At 38.2% G+C, this 21,846-nt stretch overlaps 1 protein-coding gene across 1 annotated transcript in view; it reads right to left on the bottom strand.

The window, feature by feature from the left end:
* Positions 1–173: 173 nt before the first annotated feature.
* osbpl10a (oxysterol binding protein-like 10a) overlaps positions 174–21,846 on the bottom strand; it is an 85,517-nt gene continuing 63,844 nt past the window's right edge. Inside the window, exons 8-13 of the mRNA XM_032580279.1 lie at positions 11,841–11,990; positions 11,269–11,767; positions 4,696–4,882; positions 3,211–3,393; positions 1,996–2,149; positions 174–1,277 (exon numbers count right to left, since the gene is read on the bottom strand). Coding sequence (XP_032436170.1) covers positions 1,233–1,277; positions 1,996–2,149; positions 3,211–3,393; positions 4,696–4,882; positions 11,269–11,767; positions 11,841–11,990 — 1,218 coding nt within the window. The 3' untranslated portion in view covers positions 174–1,232. The remainder of the gene's footprint in view (positions 1,278–1,995; positions 2,150–3,210; positions 3,394–4,695; positions 4,883–11,268; positions 11,768–11,840; positions 11,991–21,846) is intronic.

Here is a 21,846-nt window from a genome sequence, read left to right as displayed (position 1 = left end):
AAATGTGAATTTTTCATAATAGGTTCCCTTTAAAATATAAAATACTTCTATTTATGGCAGAAAGGAAGCCATGAGCTGAAACATCAGAAAACTAAAGATTATGAGACATTTGTTTGTTGTACTCGACTCCAAACTGGCGCTGGGCTCATCGTCACAGCAAGAAAGAAACCATCCGAGTTTAAATCCTTAGTTTTATTTTATAAAATCTGGAAGTTGGCCACATGGTTTGTCTCCTTTGAGTAGTATTAACCAGTACATATCCTCCTCTCCCCTGTGGTTGATGGAGTCGATCCTCTCATCTTCAGAGGCAGCCTTCCAGCGAACCCCCTCCAGAGTTTCTGCAAACTGCCTCATCCATATTAACATGGGCAACCTAAGGAGAAGCATAAACTGGAGCAGGCTGGGCGTTTGAGGGGCTGCTGCCTAATTACACCAGCGTCATCTTGAGGTTACAGATACAAAACAGACGCAGTGGACCCAGGAGCTTTGAGCCACAAACGAACCAGGAAACAAGTTTGTAGCAAAAACATGAGGTAGTAATGGAAATATTCTGTTTGACAGCTGATTTTCATCCACTGAGTGAGTCGTTGCTAAATGAAGATTTAGGGGGGAAAAAACGGGTGTCCATGTTGAATCGGTCAATACAATTACGGTGTATATATTAAAATGTGGCCAGATACATTCAGAGTGCAGACAAAAACACTGTGTAATAATATAGACTATGATATAACGTCGTACATTTCAGTTTAAATCTCTTCTTTCAATAGGGTTAGATTTCTGTAAAGCTCAGAGAGGTAAGAGCCACTGTGACGTATAAAATAGTTAATTTTCCTCTGGTAAAAGTGCTTCATTAACAAACTCATTTACAGCTACAGTGTGGTGTGTTACAGAAGACTTGATCGGGTCTAAAGCTTCAACACTGATGACCAGTCAAGCTAATACAAGTGCTAAATGTCGTCACTGTGGGAAAGAAAAGGCCTTAGCAAAGTGAAAAATAGAAATATTCTACTGTAACCAGTAAGACTATAAAAGTGTTCTTCAGTCCCGGGGGTCCAAAGGCTCGCTCTGTTGGTTCCAACGGAGGAAATCCCTTTGGCACCTCGCTTTCTTCATGTTTGTCTCCACCGTCTGTGAATCTGAAGGTCCGTGGAGGACGCCGCCGCTTCGCTTTGCGACCAGGCCTCAGCTTGGAGGACGGGGTTTTTATCCGCAGGAGGCGCGTCGTTCCGCTGTCAGGTCGACTTCCACAGCGGGTTGTTGTAGATCCAACCGTCTCCCTGCACAAAGCACAACTTACGTTAGCGTGTCGGCAATAAAAATTAGATGTTTACACAATGTTTACAACTTTTCTCTCATTCTGATGTCTAAAACCTTTGTTTCATTACCTTAGGACTAGAGAAACTCCTGTTAGTATAAATTGTGGATTACTTGGCAACCCAGGACAAGAATCAAACATGGCCAACATTTATACTATACCAACAAACTTAGAAAATACTATCTACTTAGCTTCTGTTGTACTTGTGTTTTTGTTTTTCTTCTGATTCATGTGAAACACTTTGAACTGCCCTGAAAAAGTGCTGCATAAATAAAACTTCTACTGAAATTAGAAGTCGAGATACATTTCTTAAGTTTAGTAAAAAATATTTTGAGTTTTCTGAAACTGACCATCAAACCTGACTGTAGATGGTCAGGTTTGTAGATTATGCTGCTGCCTCTTCCTACAAACCCAAAATCACTGACTTTGCTGTCCTTAAAGTTGCAGTATGTAACTTTTATTTAAAAAATAATAATTTTTTTTTACATATTTGTTAAAATTGTCACCATATCTTGACAGTACAGCCTAAGACAGAATCTGTAAAAATCAAGCTTCTCTGCCTGGATAAATACTCCACAGTCAGAAACAACCAATCACAGCCAGGAAGAGAGTCTTAGCGCTGTCAATTATGGTTGTGTATGCTCTGCTCTCTCCCCACCAGCATAGCCTTTTATCTGTACCTCCTTAGTGAAGTATTTTGGTTTCCAGGGTTTGTTATCCGCTGCTCTCTTCCTCTCCTCCACCCGCTGACTCTCCTCCAGCCTGTGTTTGTGCTCCGTGGCTTCTTCCATGTTTCCTTCCTTCAGAGACTTGGTGACATGTTGCCACAGCCGCCTGCAAACCAAGAAGAAACAAGGCACAGTTATGAACTCTGACCTAACTGTACTTGACTTTCTAAGTCAGCTCTAAATGTTGAAGATGATCAAATAAAGTTTTAAGAAAAGATTGTTTGTACAAAAGCTTGACTTCAGAGATCTATTTCATACACAACTTCCTGCTCAACGAACTCCGTTGCACATTTTGGTTTTTCTGACTCAGAATAGTGAGATCTTTTAACTGCTTTGTGTTTAAATTAGTGCCGTCAATCAATTAAGAATGTAGTCGGCTCAATCACACAATGCACATTGTCCTAGAAATGTAAAAGAAAATTTTATTGTCTTAAACCAAACATCTCAGTTTTCCAGGTTTTTATACTCAAGAAAACTGTTTAGAAATTGTATTTTTTGTTTCAAGCTTAATTTAGAAATGTTAACTAAAAATTGGTTGGAAGGATAACTTATCAAACTTGGACATTTCAGAGTTTCAATAGTTGAAATTTTGAGAATAATCTCAAATTTTATAGAAAAAACTTCAAACTCAGAAATTCCAAGTTTTTCCCAGGAAATTTTTGAGATTTTGGCAAAAATGTACTCCTGTCTTTTTCTATTTACAATGGAGCTGGCATGCCGTCATCCCAGACACCACACATCTATTTCCTGGCGCTTGTGAATCTGCACTGCTGTGAACGAGGTGACCCTCCACAGGACAGAGATGTTTAGGTCACAATAAACGATTAATGTGATTAATCCGAGTTATGTCATATCGGTGCACTAAACTTTTTTGCATGCGTTAGCACGTTAACTTAGACCGCCCTACATTAAATGTTTAGTTTTAGTAATATTAACTGTCTTTGTTTATGGTTCACACTAGCACCATATTTTTATTTTTCACACTTTGTAGGACCAGTTGAAAGTTGGACAAAGTTTTGACTCGATACAAAAAGTCGCCATGCACAATCCAAATAAAGAGCATTCATTGTTGTAAACGTAACATAAAATGAGGAACAAGTTTAGGATAAAAACTTGTATTTTAAATAATTCTGTTAAAATCTTCAGTGCCTGGATGTTTGTTTTCACCTGGACTCCATCTTGCCCTGCCTCTCTACGGGTCGCAGCTTCTTCCTGATGACAGGAAGTTTGCACGTGTCGATCACTTTGGTTTCCCCGCTGCTGTAGGTGAACTCCAGCGTGCCGTTCCACTCGCCCTGTGCTTTGCACACGATGGTGTTGGTCGGGTTGTGTTTCACCTCCGCTGTCACCCTGTAGGTTAAATTAAGGAAGAAACGATTCTCGACTGCTTTTCTTTTCATTTAATGCTCCTTTAAGCTCCAGAAAACAAACATGATGTACAGAAATGACCAGAAGCGATAATTTAATAGGATGTCAGAAGATTTTCTGGGTCACAGAACTCATCTCATGTTGACTGGACATATTTATGCTGTTTATACTTAATAAAATATAGTTTAAACAGATGAACATGGGACCTTCAGGCGTCTGGACACAAATATGAACGACACCTAATATATTTATTGATTTTCCATGAAATCACAATGTGTAAATATACTTTACTGCTGTTCTTTTATTTGCTTTTTTATTTTTAAATTATCTTTGTATCTCTTTAATAAAGTCAAACTCAACTCAAATTAAACTAAATTAACTCAAATGTTATCCACTATCAGAAAGTAAAAAGCCATTGCAGTCTTGGTCTACAGCTCTGGAAAACATTAAGAGACCACGTACAATGATCAGTTTCTCAGATTTTACTCTTTGCAGGTCTATGTTTGAGTAAAGTGAACATTGTTCTTTTATCCAATTAACTACTGACAACATGTCTCTGAAATTCCAAGCAAAAATTTTGTTTTTAGTTGCAGAAAATTAGAAATGGTCTAAATAACAAAAAAGATGTAGTGCTTTCAGACCTCAATGTAAAGAAAACAAGTTTATATTCATTTAGAAACAATAATACTAGTATTTTAACTCGGGGAGAGTTCAGAAATCAATATTTGGTGGAATAACCAGGAGGTTTTCAATTTGGTTCAGTGCAGTGGACTCTTAAATTTTTCCAGAGCTGCATGTTAAGTTCTGAATGACACAAAAATCTTATTTTTATTGTTCTATAGTTTCCGTATTTCATAAAGTAGTTTAACTGCTCTGTGTTTAATAGTTGTATTGTTTTTGTAAGAATCTAACATTTTTAGTAGAGAAATTGCTCAAGAAAACAGTATTAGATGTTCTAATGAATTTTAATTCAGATGTGTTCTGTGACCTCTTAAATAAATAAAACCATCTCATTTTAGAAAATTAAAGTAAAGCCTGAACAATGGAGAATCAGCAGGGGAGAATAGACTCTATTCATGCTGCCGCTGTCAGTCTGCGACCTCCATTACCACAGAAGAAGACGGGCATAAATTAAAAAGTCAGACAGCTTCACAAAGGAATAATCTTCCTCGGCGTGTGGAGCTTTTCTGAATGAAGTGTCAGAGAAGAGAAGCAGCAGCCTGGAGTCCTTTCTTAGAGTATAAAAGCTGTCAGAGCTGATAAAAAAAAAAAAAAAATTCTCACCTGTGCACCTTCCCTCCATAGAAAGGCTTTGTGTGAAAGGTCACCGTGGCCGAGTAGCCGCTCTTGATGCAGTTGATGGAGACTTTTCCCCCCAGCTCCACCCAGGGGACGGTGAGGATGGAGCGGGCGTAGGCGCAGGGCAGAGTGAAGACGTACTCCTCGTCATGCTCCAGGAGACACAGGACTCCTGGGAGGAAGACGAGAAAAAAATGATTAGATTCAATTACGTTCATGTGAGAGGAAACTGCTTTTTATTTTTAATCGTTCAAGTTGGAACCTGAGGAGGAGCGTTGACATCGACACACATCTTTAATTTATTTCTATTACTAAATGCATAATTCAGCTCAAGTTTATGCAATCAAGGACAGTGAACAACGTTACATGTACGAAGGTTTTCTAGCCATGGGCTAATTTACAAACCCAGTATTTGGTTGGACCTTTTTTTTTTTTTTAAAAACAGCAAAATTAGAAAATAAAAACTCCCATCACACACATGCATAACACTGGTCAACAGCCTAAACATTGTCTGGGGTTTTTCAACTGTTTTAGGGTCATTTTGATGAGCTGAATCCAAAAATCACATTGGTTTTGCTTAATCAGGTCAACTTTCTGAACTATGGAGCAACATGAGCATCAAAATCCATGACTTGTTCTCACATATGGAGAATCTGGGATCCATGAGCGACAAGAAGAGATTCTATCAGGACAGACAAGAGATGGAGAATTTGGCACAATGAAGACGTAATGTTGTCCTTCCCTTATCAGTGTTTTATTATTCAATTGACAAAAATCCAAGTTTGTAACATTTAATTGATGCACTCTTTTAGAAAACAGAAAAACATTTTTTGATGGTAAATATAAATGAAATGAAGTGATAATGTCACAAAACGTGTATCAATTTAGTCAGTAGATCAGATTTCTCTAAATCAAATTAGAATAAAAATCTAATTTGAAAAATGGACTGGATTTTGGATTCAGCGGTGCAAAATTTTGTAATTCAGTTGAAAAAACATAGAGAACAACTTCTAAAAAATTTATTTTGTAACCTGGTGTAATAGCAGGGCCTAGTCCAAGTTCAAACCTCAAACGATGGTTACAGATTCTCTCCATTGAATCTGACTGAGCTTAAGCTCACGTGATGGTTTTTCACTACTTATTGTTGCAAATAATCCCAACAAATACTTTGAAGTTCATGGACATAAATCTTACAGAAACAGATTGAACTCCTAGTAAAGGCTAAATCAGTTTTTATCCTGTATAAATCACCTTCTTTCGTTTGCTTTTGTTTTAAAACTTTCTTTGTACATACAGTAGCTATCTGAAGCTTTGCATTCCCAGCCTGCCTGTCTGCAGAGTTTCTGATAGAAAAAGGCCGTCTACCCTCGCTCCACACGTGACTGGAGAATCATGGCGCTATTCTGCAATAAACAAACTCTCTCTGCTTTACGAATAGTTTTCTGTTCTTGCTTGGTTACAGGAAACCACTTGTGAGGCAGCGTGTTGCTGCCGGAGAGGAAAAGTGCATGTGGTGCCACAGCGAGCAGGAAACAACAGAGGGGATTTGTTAGAGATAAAACTATTCCGTGTTAACAACGGCCTGAAGCTCTGGGATTAAAATTACATGAGAACGGCTTGTGTAGATAAAATGCATTTTCAGCCAATCATGACCTCGTCATTTTCAGAGGAAGTTTTTTGCTTAAGTCTCTAAAATCTGAAATGTAGGTCATTCAAACTTTAAAGTAAGGCTCTGAAATGAGCTGATATTTGCTTTTTCTGCTTCCTAAAGACAGATTTTTCAGTTTTTTTCTTCTGACCTCCACTTATAACAAGCAAGAAGCATAGTGAGGTGAAATGACTGGATAGAAAAGGAGAAAGCAGCAGCAGCGTTTTCCAGATGCAGCACTTCGCCGCTCTTCTTCTGAACCTATCTGGCTCTCAGGCATATAATGTTTGATCTGGCTTTGATACTTTCTTGCAAATCAAATTTTTTTTAAATTCAAAGAGAGATCACCCACGTTATCTCAAATAAAATTTATTTTACATTCCTTTTTTTAATCTAACCATATGTTTGACATAAAATATTAATTTAGATAAATGAAACGTGAAAGTGTTATTTTCGTTCTGGTTTCTTAAACCACCTTTTACTCAAAAATTGTTCTAAACTCAGTGATTATGTTCCTACATAAAACTTAAAGAACCTACATTAAACAGTATCTCACTAAAACAGCTTTTGTTTTCATTGATATAAATCAAAATGAAGGCTGATGGATCTTAATTTCAACTCCTCCTTTTATTTATTTTCTCTTCTATCCTCAGACATCATCAGTAGTTTATTTTGGGATTTAAATAGGCACAAGAACGTGGAAAGACTTTCAAACGGCAAAAATGAAGACGTCTTTTGTTATTTAGAAGGGAAACACTAAATGGGAAGATTATATTATGGTCTGCAGGACGGAAAAGAGCTATGATTAAATAAGTCATCAAATAATTGGTGTATTTATGTGTAATTGTGTGATATGTAATATAGTGTTGCATTTACACTTAGACTAGAAATATGTACGCATTACCTGTTTTCTTGTTGTTTTTTTTCTCTTGGTGATCAAAATCTAATCAAAAAGAGAAAAGAAATCACAAACCATATAGTCTGCTGTGTGATTTCATACCATTTTGCTATATTGAAAATGGTAACAATATTGATTATGACAATTCTTCAAATCTTTTCTTGTTTCTTCATCACAATGTTTCCGCTGCTCTGTGACCTTCAGTTTCTCAGGCACTAAAAATATCCAAACCAGAGCATCAGGAGCTGTGAAGCCCATCAAACAGGCCAAATAAACTATATTATTACCATGCACAATTTGCATGAATGGCACTTGAACTTTAATATGCTACCAAGAAAGTCATCCAAGTAGTCCTCTGCCAAAATGATAATCAGATATTGGCATTGGGATTCAGTGCGTTTCATTGCAGCCCAGCCAGACTAGAGAACTATTCATCAGGACCAAAAATCAAACGCGTTCGTTGTATTTTCTTCTCTCAGGGTGAATGTTAATGTGTCTTCAGTGGTTCTAAGTGTAAAGGAATTAAGTACGTTTTGTGAAACGTCAGATCGTTCATGTTTAAGGAAGTGCGTGTCATATGATGCAGCCCTGATGTTTGGTGGAAAATTTGAAATGAATAAAAATGCTCTGATAATGATGTCAGTCTTTTGATCATCTCTAAACAATTTGGCAGTGTAAAGATAAAAAAACTGCTTTGATTTGACTAATAAAATAAGATTTAAGCACACAGCTGTTATCTTGAAAGTTTATGTATGTGGCCCTCTCGAGTCCGGATGGCCGCATAATGTCTTTCGCTGGACCAGATTTGGCCCCCGCGCCTAAAGTTTGACACTTGACAGAACTGGAAAAAGCTAAGTGGTATGAATACTTTTTCAGCCAAGACACTCTTGCTCCATATCCATGTTCCAGTATATTTCCCTCGACTGTTTCTTAACTTTTCTACCTCTAAAGTTCGGTTTAATCCACGTCAGATTAAATCAGGCTTTTCGCCTGCTGACTCACTGCTCATCAATGAGTCTGCAATAATCAGAGGCAGTTAGAGGACAAACAGCGATCAATACGTCCTGAGGTGAATGTCACCATGAGTCACAAGCTGCCAACAGGTGAGCTGAGGTCTGAGCCAATCTGTCCAGGCGCAGGTGGGTGACCGTACGGGGCGTTCAGGTGCTGATGGAGCGGTCGGGGTTGTTGCTTTCTGTGGCGTCATCAGGTTTAAAACAGAAAGGGTTGCAGCAAAAACAACATTCTGTTTTTAAAGGTTCTGAGATTTATGATCTCGTTTCTTACTATTAGCTAAATATTTGTTGTTGGCGTTTTAATTTACCTCTAGATGACATTATCATGACATGATAATGTCTAGATGACATTATCATGTCATCTAGACATGAGGCTGCACAGTGGCGCAGTTGGTAGCACTGTTGCCTTGCAGCAAGAAGGTCCTGGGTTCGATTCCCGGCCGGGGTCTTTCTGCATGGAGTTTGCATGTTCTCCCTGTGCATGCGTGGGTTCTCTCCGGGTACTCCGGCTTCCTCCCACAGTCCAAAAACATGACTGTCAGGTCAATTGGTTTCTCTAAATTCTCCCTAGGTGTGAGTGTGTGTGTGCATGGTTGTATGTCTCTGTGTTGCCCTGCGACAGACTGGCGACCTGTCCAGAGTGTACCCCGCCTCTCGCCCGGAACGTAGCTGGAGATAGGCACCAGCAACCCTCCCGACCCCATTAGGGACAAGGGTGAACAGAAAATGGATGGATGGATGGATGGACATTATCATGTTTAAGACTGTTTGATTTCTGATACATTTTCTTAGGATGGCATGAAGCGAACTGCAGGTTTGCGTGAATGAGTAATCTCACTTATCAGCAAACTAAATGTTAGAAACGCAGAAATATTCTGTAAATTAGCACATTACTGAAAACCCCAATTTATTTCTGAAACTTTTATCACTATATATTATGTAGATGTATTTCAGACACATGGATGTTTGTTAATTATGATTTTCCCCTAAGAGGAAACCAAATTTCAGTAACAAATATTTTTAAAAACAGAAATGTAGACTTAATAAAATGTATTTTTAATACCTGCTTAAAGGTGGCTGTTTTCAGAAGGTACTTTTAATCTGACAAAAAAAAAACCCTCATTGTACGCATATTCTAATTTATATGACTGGATTGCTAAAATGTTTTTTTATTTTGATACTGGAATGAAAACAGAAATTACAAAAACAAAACAAAACAAATGTTTATGGTAGTTTTTGTTTCATGTGGTAGAAAGACACATTTATAAAACAGACTGAAAGTTAAAATATCTGCCTGTCTTAAGTTGGACGCGTTAAGCAAATTGGATCAAATCGAACTCTTTGGCATCGACTCAACACCTCCTGTTTGTAAGGTGAGAAATTCTGAGGAAATCATCTGATCGTGTTATGGTTCGATGTTTTCTGATTAAAGTGCAGGACTTGAATCGTTTGGAGGGTGAAAATGGGTCATGAAAAGTTCTTTCAGACTTTCAGTAACCATAAATGTAATAAATAAAAGATAAACACTCACATAGAGGTTGCATTATGGAGAGATTTAACCAGCAATGCTGGAAAATCAAATGCATTTCATTCAACAACATGCAGAACAACTTTAAACTTCTTTGCAATGAGATTTCTGGATTTCTTACTGCTACTGCATCTTCCCACATTAAAATAAAAACAACATAAATGTTCAGTTTTGAAAGAGGAAGTTGGGACTTCATTTCAGAAAGAAATCTGTGAAAAAAATATTATTATGTTGATAAAATATTTTATAAGTTTGGAAAAAGTTTCTGCAGAATATCTTTCCTTTTGAGTTTGAATTGAACTGAATTAGGGCTGTTTGTTTTGACAGCTGTCCCTTTAAACAAAACAAACAGGAAAATAAGTCGAAATGTTTAAAATACCAGACATGCGTCTATTTAAACTGAAATAGCGAGCTTTTAGGTTATTTAGCTGAATTTGAACCATAATAAACTGATTTTATGCAACAACTGCTTTACCTTATTCTAAGCCAAATTCCCTCCAGTTGCTGTCGATGTGAATAAGGAATAAACTGCAGCTCCGCTCGTCTGAATGCCATCCTCCCAGGTGTGTTCTGGGGCTTTGTTTTTGTTTTGTTCAGAAGCAGCTGAAATCAGGAGACGCAGCATGGCGGCGCTTTTGTGCTGCGGCTTTATTATGTAAGGATGTTTGTCCCTGAAATGCAGCAGGCGGGGTGCCGAGTCCTCCATCACAAAGCTGCCTCTTCTCCGCTGAGGCAGCGATTTCTGACCACCTTTTATTTCTCAAACCTAAGAAAACCTTTGCTAGAAAGAGAAATCTGCACCGACCCCAGGGAAGTTTTACAAAACCCAGCAAAGGGGGATGAGACTTTATTTAAACAACTTTTCCAAACATATAGAAATGGCTGTCAGGAATAAAATACTTTAACTATACACTAGTATTTGTTGTTTCTGCAAACTTTTGCAGCAAAATTAGATATATATTTTTTCACAAAGTATCAGTTTGCTTCCTATACAGAATCAAAAACGTTAGACTGTTCATTAAAGATTAAAAAAAGAAACTTTGTCTGTAAATACAGTACAGACCAAAAGTTTGGACACACAGTTGTGTCCAAACTTTTGGTCTGTACTGTATGTTCGACCCAAAACTCCTCAAGTAGCATATTAGTAGTTTTAAATTCACAGAAGGAATGCTATGTTACTGCATTTTAGGGTAGAAAATGTTTATTTTCTTATTTAAAAAAGGAATTTCATTATTTGTTCATTTGCATGTTTTAATGTATTTCTACTTTTGTATAAAAAGCTTAATAAGTTGAATGGAAAATCAGCAGAATGTGTTGATTTTTTTTTTTATCTGATTAAACAATTAATCAGCAGAATAATCAATAAAATTACAGGTTAGTTGCAGTTCTGCTGCATATAAATCGCAGCCATGATTTCTGTAACCTGTCCCTCCATTTGTAACCGGATTGTTGTGGCGGTGTGACTCACCTTCTCCCACCATGGACACGCCCACAGACATGCCCATGAACTTGCTCTTGGTCCACACGTGAGCGTTGACGCACATCTGCCGCTCCCGGCACTCGCAGTAAAACCCAGAAACAGGAGGATGATGGGACACCTGCTCTGCGACGAACCGGACTCTGTAAGAGCCTTCGGGCGAATCTTCCCCTTGCTGCGAGTTGTTGGATCCTCTGCCGGGTTCCCAAGCCGGCCCTTGGTTTGATCTGACCAAAGGTTTGACTTTGTCCCGAGGAACTTCCCAGGAACAGCGGAATGTCTCCCCCAGCACCGGGTTGTAGGGCTTCTTGGCCACCGCGCCTTTCCGTCCCTCGTGAAACGCGGTCAGGTAATACTCCACGAAGCGCACGATTCTGTCCTCGGCGGTGGCCCCGGCTGTGATGGACAGGAACATGTCGGGGTGGGCCATGAAGTTGGCGTACATCTCCAGCAGGGATCGCTTTTCCAAAATGAACGTGGGCAGCACCACCTGCGGAGGAGAGACGGGTAACACGCGCTGCAGAGTCGCAGCTGTAACGGTGAAGAAGCGGGCGGAGGCTCACCCGCGTGAGGTCCATCCCCAGTTTGAGTTGGGACAGCAGGTGAAGGATGACGCTCCGCTGGTCGTCCAGGACGCCCAGGTCCTCCTCATCGTTGTCCTCCGTGTCCGTCACCTCCTCACTGGGACTGATGTCCTCCAGCCCGGGGTGGTGCTGCCAAAACACGAGCAAAAACACAAACTATTACCTTTCCAATCTTAACCTAACTTAACTTCTTTTTGTTTCCGGGAAGCCAAACACTTCTGCAACGTGACAAGATCTTGATCAATTGTTTGTGAAAAACATTTAAAGTTTTTCTTTGGACTTGATTTTTTTCAACATTTCCTGATATAAAGGAAGGTAAGACAAGATTAAAGACACAGATTTACATGCTGGAAATTCATGAATTTTAAAATGGTTTTGGTCTAGAAGTTTCTAGTGAAAATATCTTAGTACACTTGGAATAAGACAAAATCTAACATAAGTAACTTTTCAGCAAGATATAGGAGTTTATATAAAGTCGATAAGTTTTAAGCACTGATGAAAAATTATTAGATTATTTCATTTATAGCAAGACATTTGTTTTTTAAGTTATGTTTCTGGTTTCTTTTTCTCTGAGGCCTCAAAATGATCCACACTGCTTTCACTTATCACCGTTTCAAACACCGGAGCTGCATTAAACTGAAATATTTCAAATTTGATTGTAAATGAAGTGACACTTTTAATTTGTGTTTTTGTGGATATTTACGAATAAGGACCCTGTAGAATTATTTGTCGTAAACAGAAAACATAAATCAGCCATTTTAATAATACCGTTTAATTCTTTCACATCTGTGACAGCTGCAGCCTGAGGCGCCGCGTTCAGGAAAAGCCCTCTGGGAATGTATTTACATCTGCCACAAATGTTCAGTGTGGCATCCTAAAACGAGTTTTTAGCTGTAAATAAAAAAATGCTGACATGATTTAAAGCAAAGAGTTGCAGAAACGCCCCTTGATATGATCAGGTTTTGTGCACAGATTGTTAGAAGGAAGCTTGAAGAAGTGGAGGAGGAACACCATTCCACTGAGTTCAAATATACTAAATATTTGTAATGTAAATTTGCAAAGAAATTTGTTATTTCTACTTGAATCCCAAGAGTGCAGATTAAACTAAAGTCTTTTTTTGTCATGATAAACACAAAACACCCAAATGTACCACTAATTAGTGGTACTCGTATCTGCAGTCTTGTTTTATCCACTCAGCCGTGTTTTCCCTCCAAAGACGAGGCTGTCAGTATTTTATCATCAACCAGAATCTCGAGGTTCTTTCCGTCTCCCAGGTGGGATATTCTCTCCTACCCGCAGCAAGCTTTACCAATCACAGTTTACGAATTAGTCAAAGCAGACAGAAGCTGCTTCCCTCGGTTTTGTTCTGTCATTTATCGGAAATAGGCTCCAGTTGAGGTTAAAACAAATTTATGGTTTTGATTTCCGCTTTAGCAACCCGAAGCAGGAAAGTATGGAAGAAAAACAACAAGAAAGAGGCTGATGCATAATGCACAAAGTGCCCCAAAGCCTGTGGGCAACAACTCCCTGCTCTTCATTCTTTACTTCTGTGTTTTCCAAGCAGTTCCGGTTATGACAAAGTGTGCAAAAGTCTCGAATTGTCGCCTTGTTTTTCTATTCAAAATCATTTATTCCCTTCTGTCTGCTCTGTATTTTCACTTTACAGCTACAAACTTTGATGGAGCTTTGTGTAACAGAACATTTAACATTATTTTTTTTAAATAGTGATGGAAAAATCTAAACGCCATCTGTTAAAATGACATTAAAATTCATGTGTCAGAATGGCCCAGTCAAAGTCCAGGCATGAATCTAACAGTCACCAACACTTTCCCATTCCATCTGAGCTAATTTGAAAAGAAAAAAGCAAAAACTTCAGCTGTTGTATTTAAAGATGAATCTGCAAAGTAGACTGAATGAAAAGTCTACTACAATCAAACCTTTTTGTGAAAAGGTTTGATTTCCCGCTTAGGCACTACTTTATGTTTGTCTGTCACATTAAAACATATTAAAATCTGTGGTTATAAAAGCTTAAAATCTGTGGATACTTTTGTAGGAAACTGTGTTTTACTTTGAAGAAGCCAAACTTCCTTGTATTTTTTTGCGAGCCCAGCTTTAATCTTTCGCCCTTTTGAAGATATTTGAAAGGTTTTCTCATGTCCTTGGCTGGACTCGTACGATTGGTTTTTAATTGATGATTGGTGCATGTTTGAAGTCCCGTATCAGATTCCTTTCTGACTTTAAGATATCACTAATCTACTGCAGATACATTTTAATTCAATGCCACTTCATAGAGCACACAATGCACAATATAAAGCCGTGAATAATGAAGTACAAGGTGAAGGGCAGAAATGAACGAAAAAGAGCCTGAAGGTCTTTTAATGAGACCTTCAGTTGAATTAAATATTGTTAGAGACCATTTTAAAAGATTGTAAGAAGCAAAGCAGGGTAATCTGTACTGAATGGGGCCCATCACACAGTTTCATTTTAGGAAAACTGCTCCAAGGACGTAGTGGGAAAACTCCCAGCATCATGGCTGCATGGAACAGAAGGAGATCGACAGAGATTTCTGACTGTCACCTGAATATTTTATTCAGCACAGACATCTGTGCAGCTTCACATAACCACTCATTGATGCACACGCTGGGAACACTCTGCACCAAAAACATTATGTGCAAAACACACATGAACACACACCCTGGACGGGACGGAGCACGCTCCAAACACACACACACACACACCCCTACACGAGTCCCTGGAGCTGAAGCAGAGTGATATATATAGAAGTGAAGCAGAGTGGGAAGACAGAGAGGAGGGGGAGGTTTGTTATGACTTCACTGCTTTTGACTAAATAAAGAGGCTCCTGACAGCAAGAGGGAACCACAGCTGAGTTGGTCTGAGCAGCTCTGCATGGAGCGAGCTTACTGCTGAACATGTCGGTGAATTAGTAATGTCTGGATCCGGAAAGGCAGCGTGACGATGAGTTATCTGCTGTCCAAAAGCCTCCATAATTATCAGCTCTAATCTTCCAGAGCATCTTTGGCATCGTGGATGTGCAGCCAGGAAAACTTTCACTCAGTTGAATCTGAGCCATCAGAACTGGGCAGCTCTGGAATCAAAATGGTGTTAAAACCCGGAGCTTCACACAAGAATAACTCTGTCGCAATAAACAATTAACCGCACAATGAATCAAAATGAGCTCCATTCTGAAGAGAAATATTTTTTTGTTTACACAAACATCCTAATCCATTTCATTTATGGTTTCTCTTGTTTGAAGTTTTTGTATTTGGTTGTGTTTTATGTTGGATATTAAAAATATCCTACAGTGCCAGGGTTAAGTGTTCCTTGAGAAATTAAAGTTTATATGTCTTTAGTAGCACAAACTTCCAGTAGTATAAGATTTATCAATACTTGAAAATGATCTCAAAACATTTTTATAATGATCATTTCTGTCAATAATTACTGGCACAATTTATCATCCAATTTATAATATGTTTTGACTCCTGATCAAGGCATATTATCTCTCAAAGCTTTAGATTTTAGATGTTCTGTTAGGATTTAATCTTTGGAAGAAAATACCTTTTTCTTACTTTCTGAAAATACACAAAATGGTGGGTGAGCACACTTATGTAACCAGGTTATTCCAAAATAAAATGACAATAAATGTGGGGGCATGTTTGCACACTTAGTAGCTATTGAATCAATTTCAAAACAGTTTCTTGCCTTTAATTTGCAGTTGGTTGCACAAGTGGCAAAAACATGAGTCATGTAGATTATGTCTACTTTGTCAAATATTTTCAATCTGCATCAAACCTCAGAAATTAAGCAAAATATCCAGCAACATTTTTCTCTTAAACTCAACTGAATATAATGCAATTAGATGAGAAGTTACATTCTTCCACCGCAAGAAAAAACAGAAAAGTTTTAGCTGTTTATCAACTTAAACTTAGCAGGAATATTTAGATACAAGATATAAATTAAATAATCATCCAGTGGAACGAGACGTTTGTCCTTTATTATGAATTTAAATGTCTTGTCCAACGGAGAGATTATTTCATAAATAGTGAGTACTTTTTTGTTAATATTAAGGAGTTATTGACTAAAAAAAAAAACTCCAATATATTGCTGAAAAGTTACTTTTAAGTTAATTTTGTCTTATTTCAAATGTACAAAGATATTTTCACAATAAACTAGAGCAGTGTTTCCCAACCCTGGTCCTCCAGGCTCACTGCCCTGCATGTTTCAGGTATTTCCTTGCTTCAGTCCAGCTGATTTCAATTGATGACTGATTAGCAGGCGTTTGTTGAACTGCAATCAGTTGCATCAGGCACTTTAAAGCAGGGAAACCTCTAAAGCATGTAGGACCGTGAGCCTTGAGGACCAGGGTTGGGAAACACTGAACCAGAGCATAAATACTTGTTAAGATATTGAACAGAAAACTTGTTCAGTTCCGTTTCATCTCCTTATGCTCCCCAACCCTTCTTACTAATGTCGCCCCGGTCATCCACCAGGATGGCCCAAATCAAAAACTGCCACCAGTAGTGTGTAAAAGTGAGAAAATGTTGGCATTTCCTTCTTTTCAATGTTTCACAAAGCACTTTGTAAATATTTCAGCTGTTTAATGCGTTTACCACAACAAGCCCTGCAGTCTGGTTTGTTCAATAATTTATGAAGACTGCATCAATGCTCAGTGTTGAACAAGCTCTGTACTTTCCGTTTCCGATCAGTGCTGCTAAACGCTGATGTACTCTGGAAATGCTGGATAAGCATTTCAGTTTGCACTTAAAGCAGATGTGAACAGTGATCAAACACTCACGCTGCACTGATGTGACGCTACAGGCTTGACCTGCATGAAGCTGGATCTCATCTCCAATCAAAGGAAAAAGTACCGGCGTGTTTGAACGCCACCGACTGTTCAATCCACCAAGAGGAGGGGAAGTGGTCCGCAAGCAGGAAAGCTGCTGGGTAAAAGCTCCAGTTAGCGTCAAATCCTGTTAAAGAGCCGGCGGTCTCTCAGCAGGACGCCTGTCCAGGTCGGAGTCATTTAACGAGTTTAAAGGTCTGACGGGACCCCGAGGAAAAAAATAACACACACTTCCTCCTCTTCATCTGAATTTGCGGACTTGGTGGGCAGCCGTCTGAAAGGAGTCCTGCTCCTTCCCCACAGAGAGATGCTGAGACGGTGCTGAGCTGCTGTGTGTGTGTCTGCCTCTCTGCCCACCACCCACTCTGAAAAAAGGAAGGGGAGCAGAGGAAAAGTCCCGGTGACGTCATAAACCGTTCCCTCCCATCCTCCAGCTGCTCCCGTTTTAATCCTCCGCTCTCCTCCAGTTGCTCCTCTGCTCACATGACCTCCGAGCTTTTATCTCCCCACTGAACGTCTCCACTTCTGTGATGAGTTTGCAGATGATCAAATAATCGTCTGTACTGTCAAAGTAACAAATCAGCAGTCGTGCTACAAACAGGATAAGTTCTTTATCTGGAATTTATCTCACACCGCCTCCCATAACATTTAATTTGTGGATGGTTTATCACTTCAGCTCATCGCCTCCTATAAATACTGATGTATATGGCTCGTCAGTGCACTCTCATGTAAATACAATACTTCCAAAAGTCAAATTAAGACTCAGTTTTCCCTTATCGCAAAGCAGTTTGGTGAAAATGACAATCTTCATCTACAAATCTGCTTCTAGTCCATGATGTCATCCATCACTCTGTTATCTGTTTTCGTTCTATTGCCACCAAGTCATCTATACTCACTTGTAAACTGGCCATCTCTCCATTCATGCATCTGTAAAACCATGATTGGTAAATACCGTCGCTCATTCATCAATATTTACAACAATACTCACATTTTATGTTCTAATAAACTCACCATCATCTTTGGGCTAATCCTCAGTTAACTTTGCTGCACCCAATGACTGGAACAATTTGTAAAAAAACACTAAAGCTCAGCACGCTAACTTTAAAATTAACCTTTCTCCACTTAGTAAAAACTATAGCACATGATCAATGTACCTGCTTTTAAGACTGTTGACTTATGATGTGTATTATAGTTTAGTCAGTATGAATATGGCTGTATTTGTTATTTTTATTTTCTCTACTTTATGCTATTTTTCTGTTTTCTACTGTATGATGGTTTAATGTTTTCTGAACAGGTCGTCGTTTAAAATTATAATTTATTCCTAAAAACTGTGGAGTAATCATTACTTGTACAAATTTAGAGCATACTTTGCTGCACCCAATGACTGGAACAGTCAGCGTACCAGATTACATAAATGTTAAATAAATAAAATAAAAATTAAGTTGTAACATTATTAAACTTGAAGCAGGATAAGAGTGGCTCATTCTTTCAACAGAATCACCTGTGGTTAAAAATTTTACAAAGAGACAGTAATAAGGAATTACACAATATTAATCATAACAAAATATATAAAAATGATATAACTTGATAAAACTTTGGGCATTCTTCAATATAAAAAGCAGTTTAGTTTAGAGCTTGAAAGAGACAAAGAGGATGTAACGTGTTTTTATAAAATACTCATGAAGATGTTGCGCAGCAAAGATTCTGCCCTGAAAATGAAAGTTCAATTCCTAAAATGGAAATCACAAAGAGAAGATTAGTGCTTGTAGATAAAAGTACGTTGACCTCATGATGTCTCCTTTTTGTGCAGAACTGAGCTGGATTCTTTCAGAACAAATGAAGGCATATTTTAGCTTAAAGGCCTAGAGAAAAGGTTTTTTTCTCAAGCAAATGCTCAGTAGGAAAGCGTCAAACAAAATAATTTGGACAAAAGAAGAAATTTTTGATTTTCCGATTAGATCTCTTGACGTTACTGCTCGTTTTCTCTGCAGTAGTCAGACTGGGTCCTATTTCCCATATTCCACATCATTTTTGCCTCCTTGTCTTTTCGTTCAGACGATCTGCTATTCTGTTTCATCACCTCTCCATCTCAGCCTCCTCGGCGCTGAAGGAAGGCCGAGTCTCTTCAAGCTGCTGCTTCAAAGTCTTATTGTAGTTTCAAACAGCTACAAGTTTGAGCTGGTTCTCTTTCTGGTTTTTCCTCATGGTGACTTCCACCTTTTCTCCATTCATGTGAAAACAGATACGTCTGATGTCCTCTTCTATCTTCCTTCAGTCTGAATGGATTCCCTCATTCAGGCTTTCTGGAAAAACTCCATGTGGATTTTAATCACATTCAAATCGGTATTTAGCTCACGCTCCGTTTTGGCGCCGATGTACTTTAATATAAGCGACTGTAAACTCAGGAGAAGCCTGGTCGCCCAAATGGCAAGCAAAAGTTCAAGTAAGATACCAGAACCGTCCAAGTTTCCACACAAAGGAGCAGCTTCTTCCCTCTGAACCTCACAGCAGAAACCAATTGCAGCTGAATGCATCCATAACCTCGTCCTTTCAGTCACTTAAAGAGCTTGTGACCACAGGTGAGGGGTTGGATTGTACATCGACCGGTAAATCGAAAGCTTTGCCCTGAAGCTCAGCCTTTATCTGAACCATCAGGGGCCCAACGCCGCGCCTGCATTACTGCCGGCTTAGCCGGCCTTGCGCTTCTTTCTGCCTTCGGCTTTGAGAAATATTAAAGGTTGCTTAGGGTAGAAAGCTCCTCCAACAAGGAATGTTAACGATTCCACCTCTTCAGAAATATCAGCCGTAATTGTTTACAGGAGAGACTGGAGTAAGAGGATCCATGTTTCATATTTAGGATCAAGGAGACCTTAGTTTGGTCGCTAACCTAAATATCCTTCATCTCGTACATCAAGCGGATTTATTTGTTGTTCAACCGGTACAATCACTCTTTTTTTAATTATTACAAATTACAGCTAAACTGCTGCTTAGTAGCAAAAATAATAATAATAATAATAATAATAAACAAGAGATCATGCTTTCAAATGTGTTTGGGAAGTGAGCATTAACATCGGGAGTCAAGTTACCTCGATGCTAACATTTCATCATTACTTGTGTCCACACCTAAAATGCTACAGTTTTATGACCTCATGTTATAGCTCATAAATAGCACAATTGATATATAAAACAAATTTTAAAATATCTATAAAGATCTATACTCAATTCTCATGAGACTTATGATCGACTACATTCACTTTCCAAAGTAAAAAATTGTTTTTAATAAATAAAAGCCTAAATACTTTACCCACAAGATTCTTACCCTCACAAGCTTCATTAAATTATGCCTTCCTCCTCATTATTTTTGCACGTGCTCAATGTTTTTTACCGTTTCCTAGCAACAAGGTGTGCCTAAACTCACCTGAGTCACTACTACTATTTAGCAATGATTATAAGAAAAACCTTTTTGGCAATGAATAAAAAATGTTTTCCAAAAAATGCAATTCCAGCAAAAAATTCCAGACGAAATATTTAGTTAAAGCAACAACTTTAGAAATCTAATTGTTTTTAAAAAGGATTTGTGCAAAGTTTTGAACTGTGTGCTGATAAAAGTTTATTTACTTCTTTAACCTGAGAGATGCAGTTTCCATGTCTTCAGTTTATTTAAACTATTAATTTTTACAGGCTATATTCCTTTTTAAACTGATCCATGCAGGGTCACGTGTTGAAGTTAGTCTTCTGCATGCAGAGACGTCTTCATATTTAATTCCAGTTTCATGTACATTTAGTTTTGACCTGATGATTCTGATTCCTTCACAAGTGCAACAACATTTTAATGTCTATATTTTATGATTTTAGCTGAAATCAAACATTTTAAAAAAGATGGCTAACTACAATCTACCTTCTGTACTGATACACACAGAAATCAATGCGAATCAAACATCATAAAGTGAGTCGTTATAAAAAATAAAACAAACACTTTTTCCTGCAAAAGACAAATTTTGATTTAAGATTGAAACTTAAAGTGTTTTACTGTCAAATTTGATGAGATTTTACTTTATTGCTTTGTTGTTTTAATCTCCAAACCATTGACGCTCGGTTCAAATTTTTCCATATTTTCACATTTACTGTATTCCTGCCTCCTTCTGCATATAGCTGAGTGAATTAAAAAATTGACATATACTCTTAACCTCTGACCCCTATTTCTACTTTCCTGGCATTTTCTCTGAAACGCTCCAGGTGAGTAGATCTGTTTTCTCAGGCAGCCACATTAAACACACTCCACCCGCTTTATTGTTTGACATTTAGCCACACAATCAGTGAACTTCGTCTCTGTGCACTTTCCAATAAATAAGGCTTGCAGGCTGAAAGAGCGAGCTATTTGAACACACTGACTGATTCAGTTACTGTGTGTTTCTTTTTTTTTTTAGCCACGTTTTCCAAGTTAAATGTCAGAGATGCTTTGAAAGTCAGCACCCAGGCCGATACTGAAGAGCTTCCGGTCCGCGCTGCTGTTTGGCATTTGAATCAAAGGAAGTTGGAACTGAAGCATTCTGCAGTTTACATAGAGTCGTGTAAAACATTTAATACAACAGCCATTCATATCTTCAAGAAGTATTCATCTAGTCTAATGCATCCGTTACCTCTGGGAAAAAGATTTAATTGCATGACCGTATTTTTCAGACTATAAGCCGCGACTTTTTTTCTATGCTTTGAACCATGCGGCTTATGCAAAAACATAAAATCTTACTAGTATTTTTGGTCTAATATCTATTGCAGATACCTTACTTGTAAGTTAGTTGTGACTTGTTTTAAGTCAATAATTCCTTAATATTGATGAAAAAGTAGCTAGTAGTGAAATAATCTGCCAGTGGAACAGGTAGGTATGAAGGAGTTTTCAGTCTTTACTGTTAAATCTCGTTCTTTGGTAAAGTTAAAAGTCCCAAAATAAGTACTAATAAACTTATTTCACTTACAACTTCCTGTGACCCTGAGCTGTTGCAATTTTTGACAATAAAGTTTAAAAAAAACACTCAATTTCATACTTGACCAGGTGAATTGCTTGTGGTGTTTTAAGAAAGAAATTTCTTTTCTTCTGTAAAAATAAAAGCGCATACAGACACTTCA

The sequence above is a fragment of the Xiphophorus hellerii genome, chromosome 13 (genome assembly GCF_003331165.1).
Source record: "Xiphophorus hellerii strain 12219 chromosome 13, Xiphophorus_hellerii-4.1, whole genome shotgun sequence".
NCBI classification, from domain to species: domain Eukaryota; kingdom Metazoa; phylum Chordata; class Actinopteri; order Cyprinodontiformes; family Poeciliidae; genus Xiphophorus; species Xiphophorus hellerii.
The sequence above is the reverse complement of the archived record's forward strand: the minus strand, read 5'-3'. Positions and strand labels throughout refer to the sequence as shown.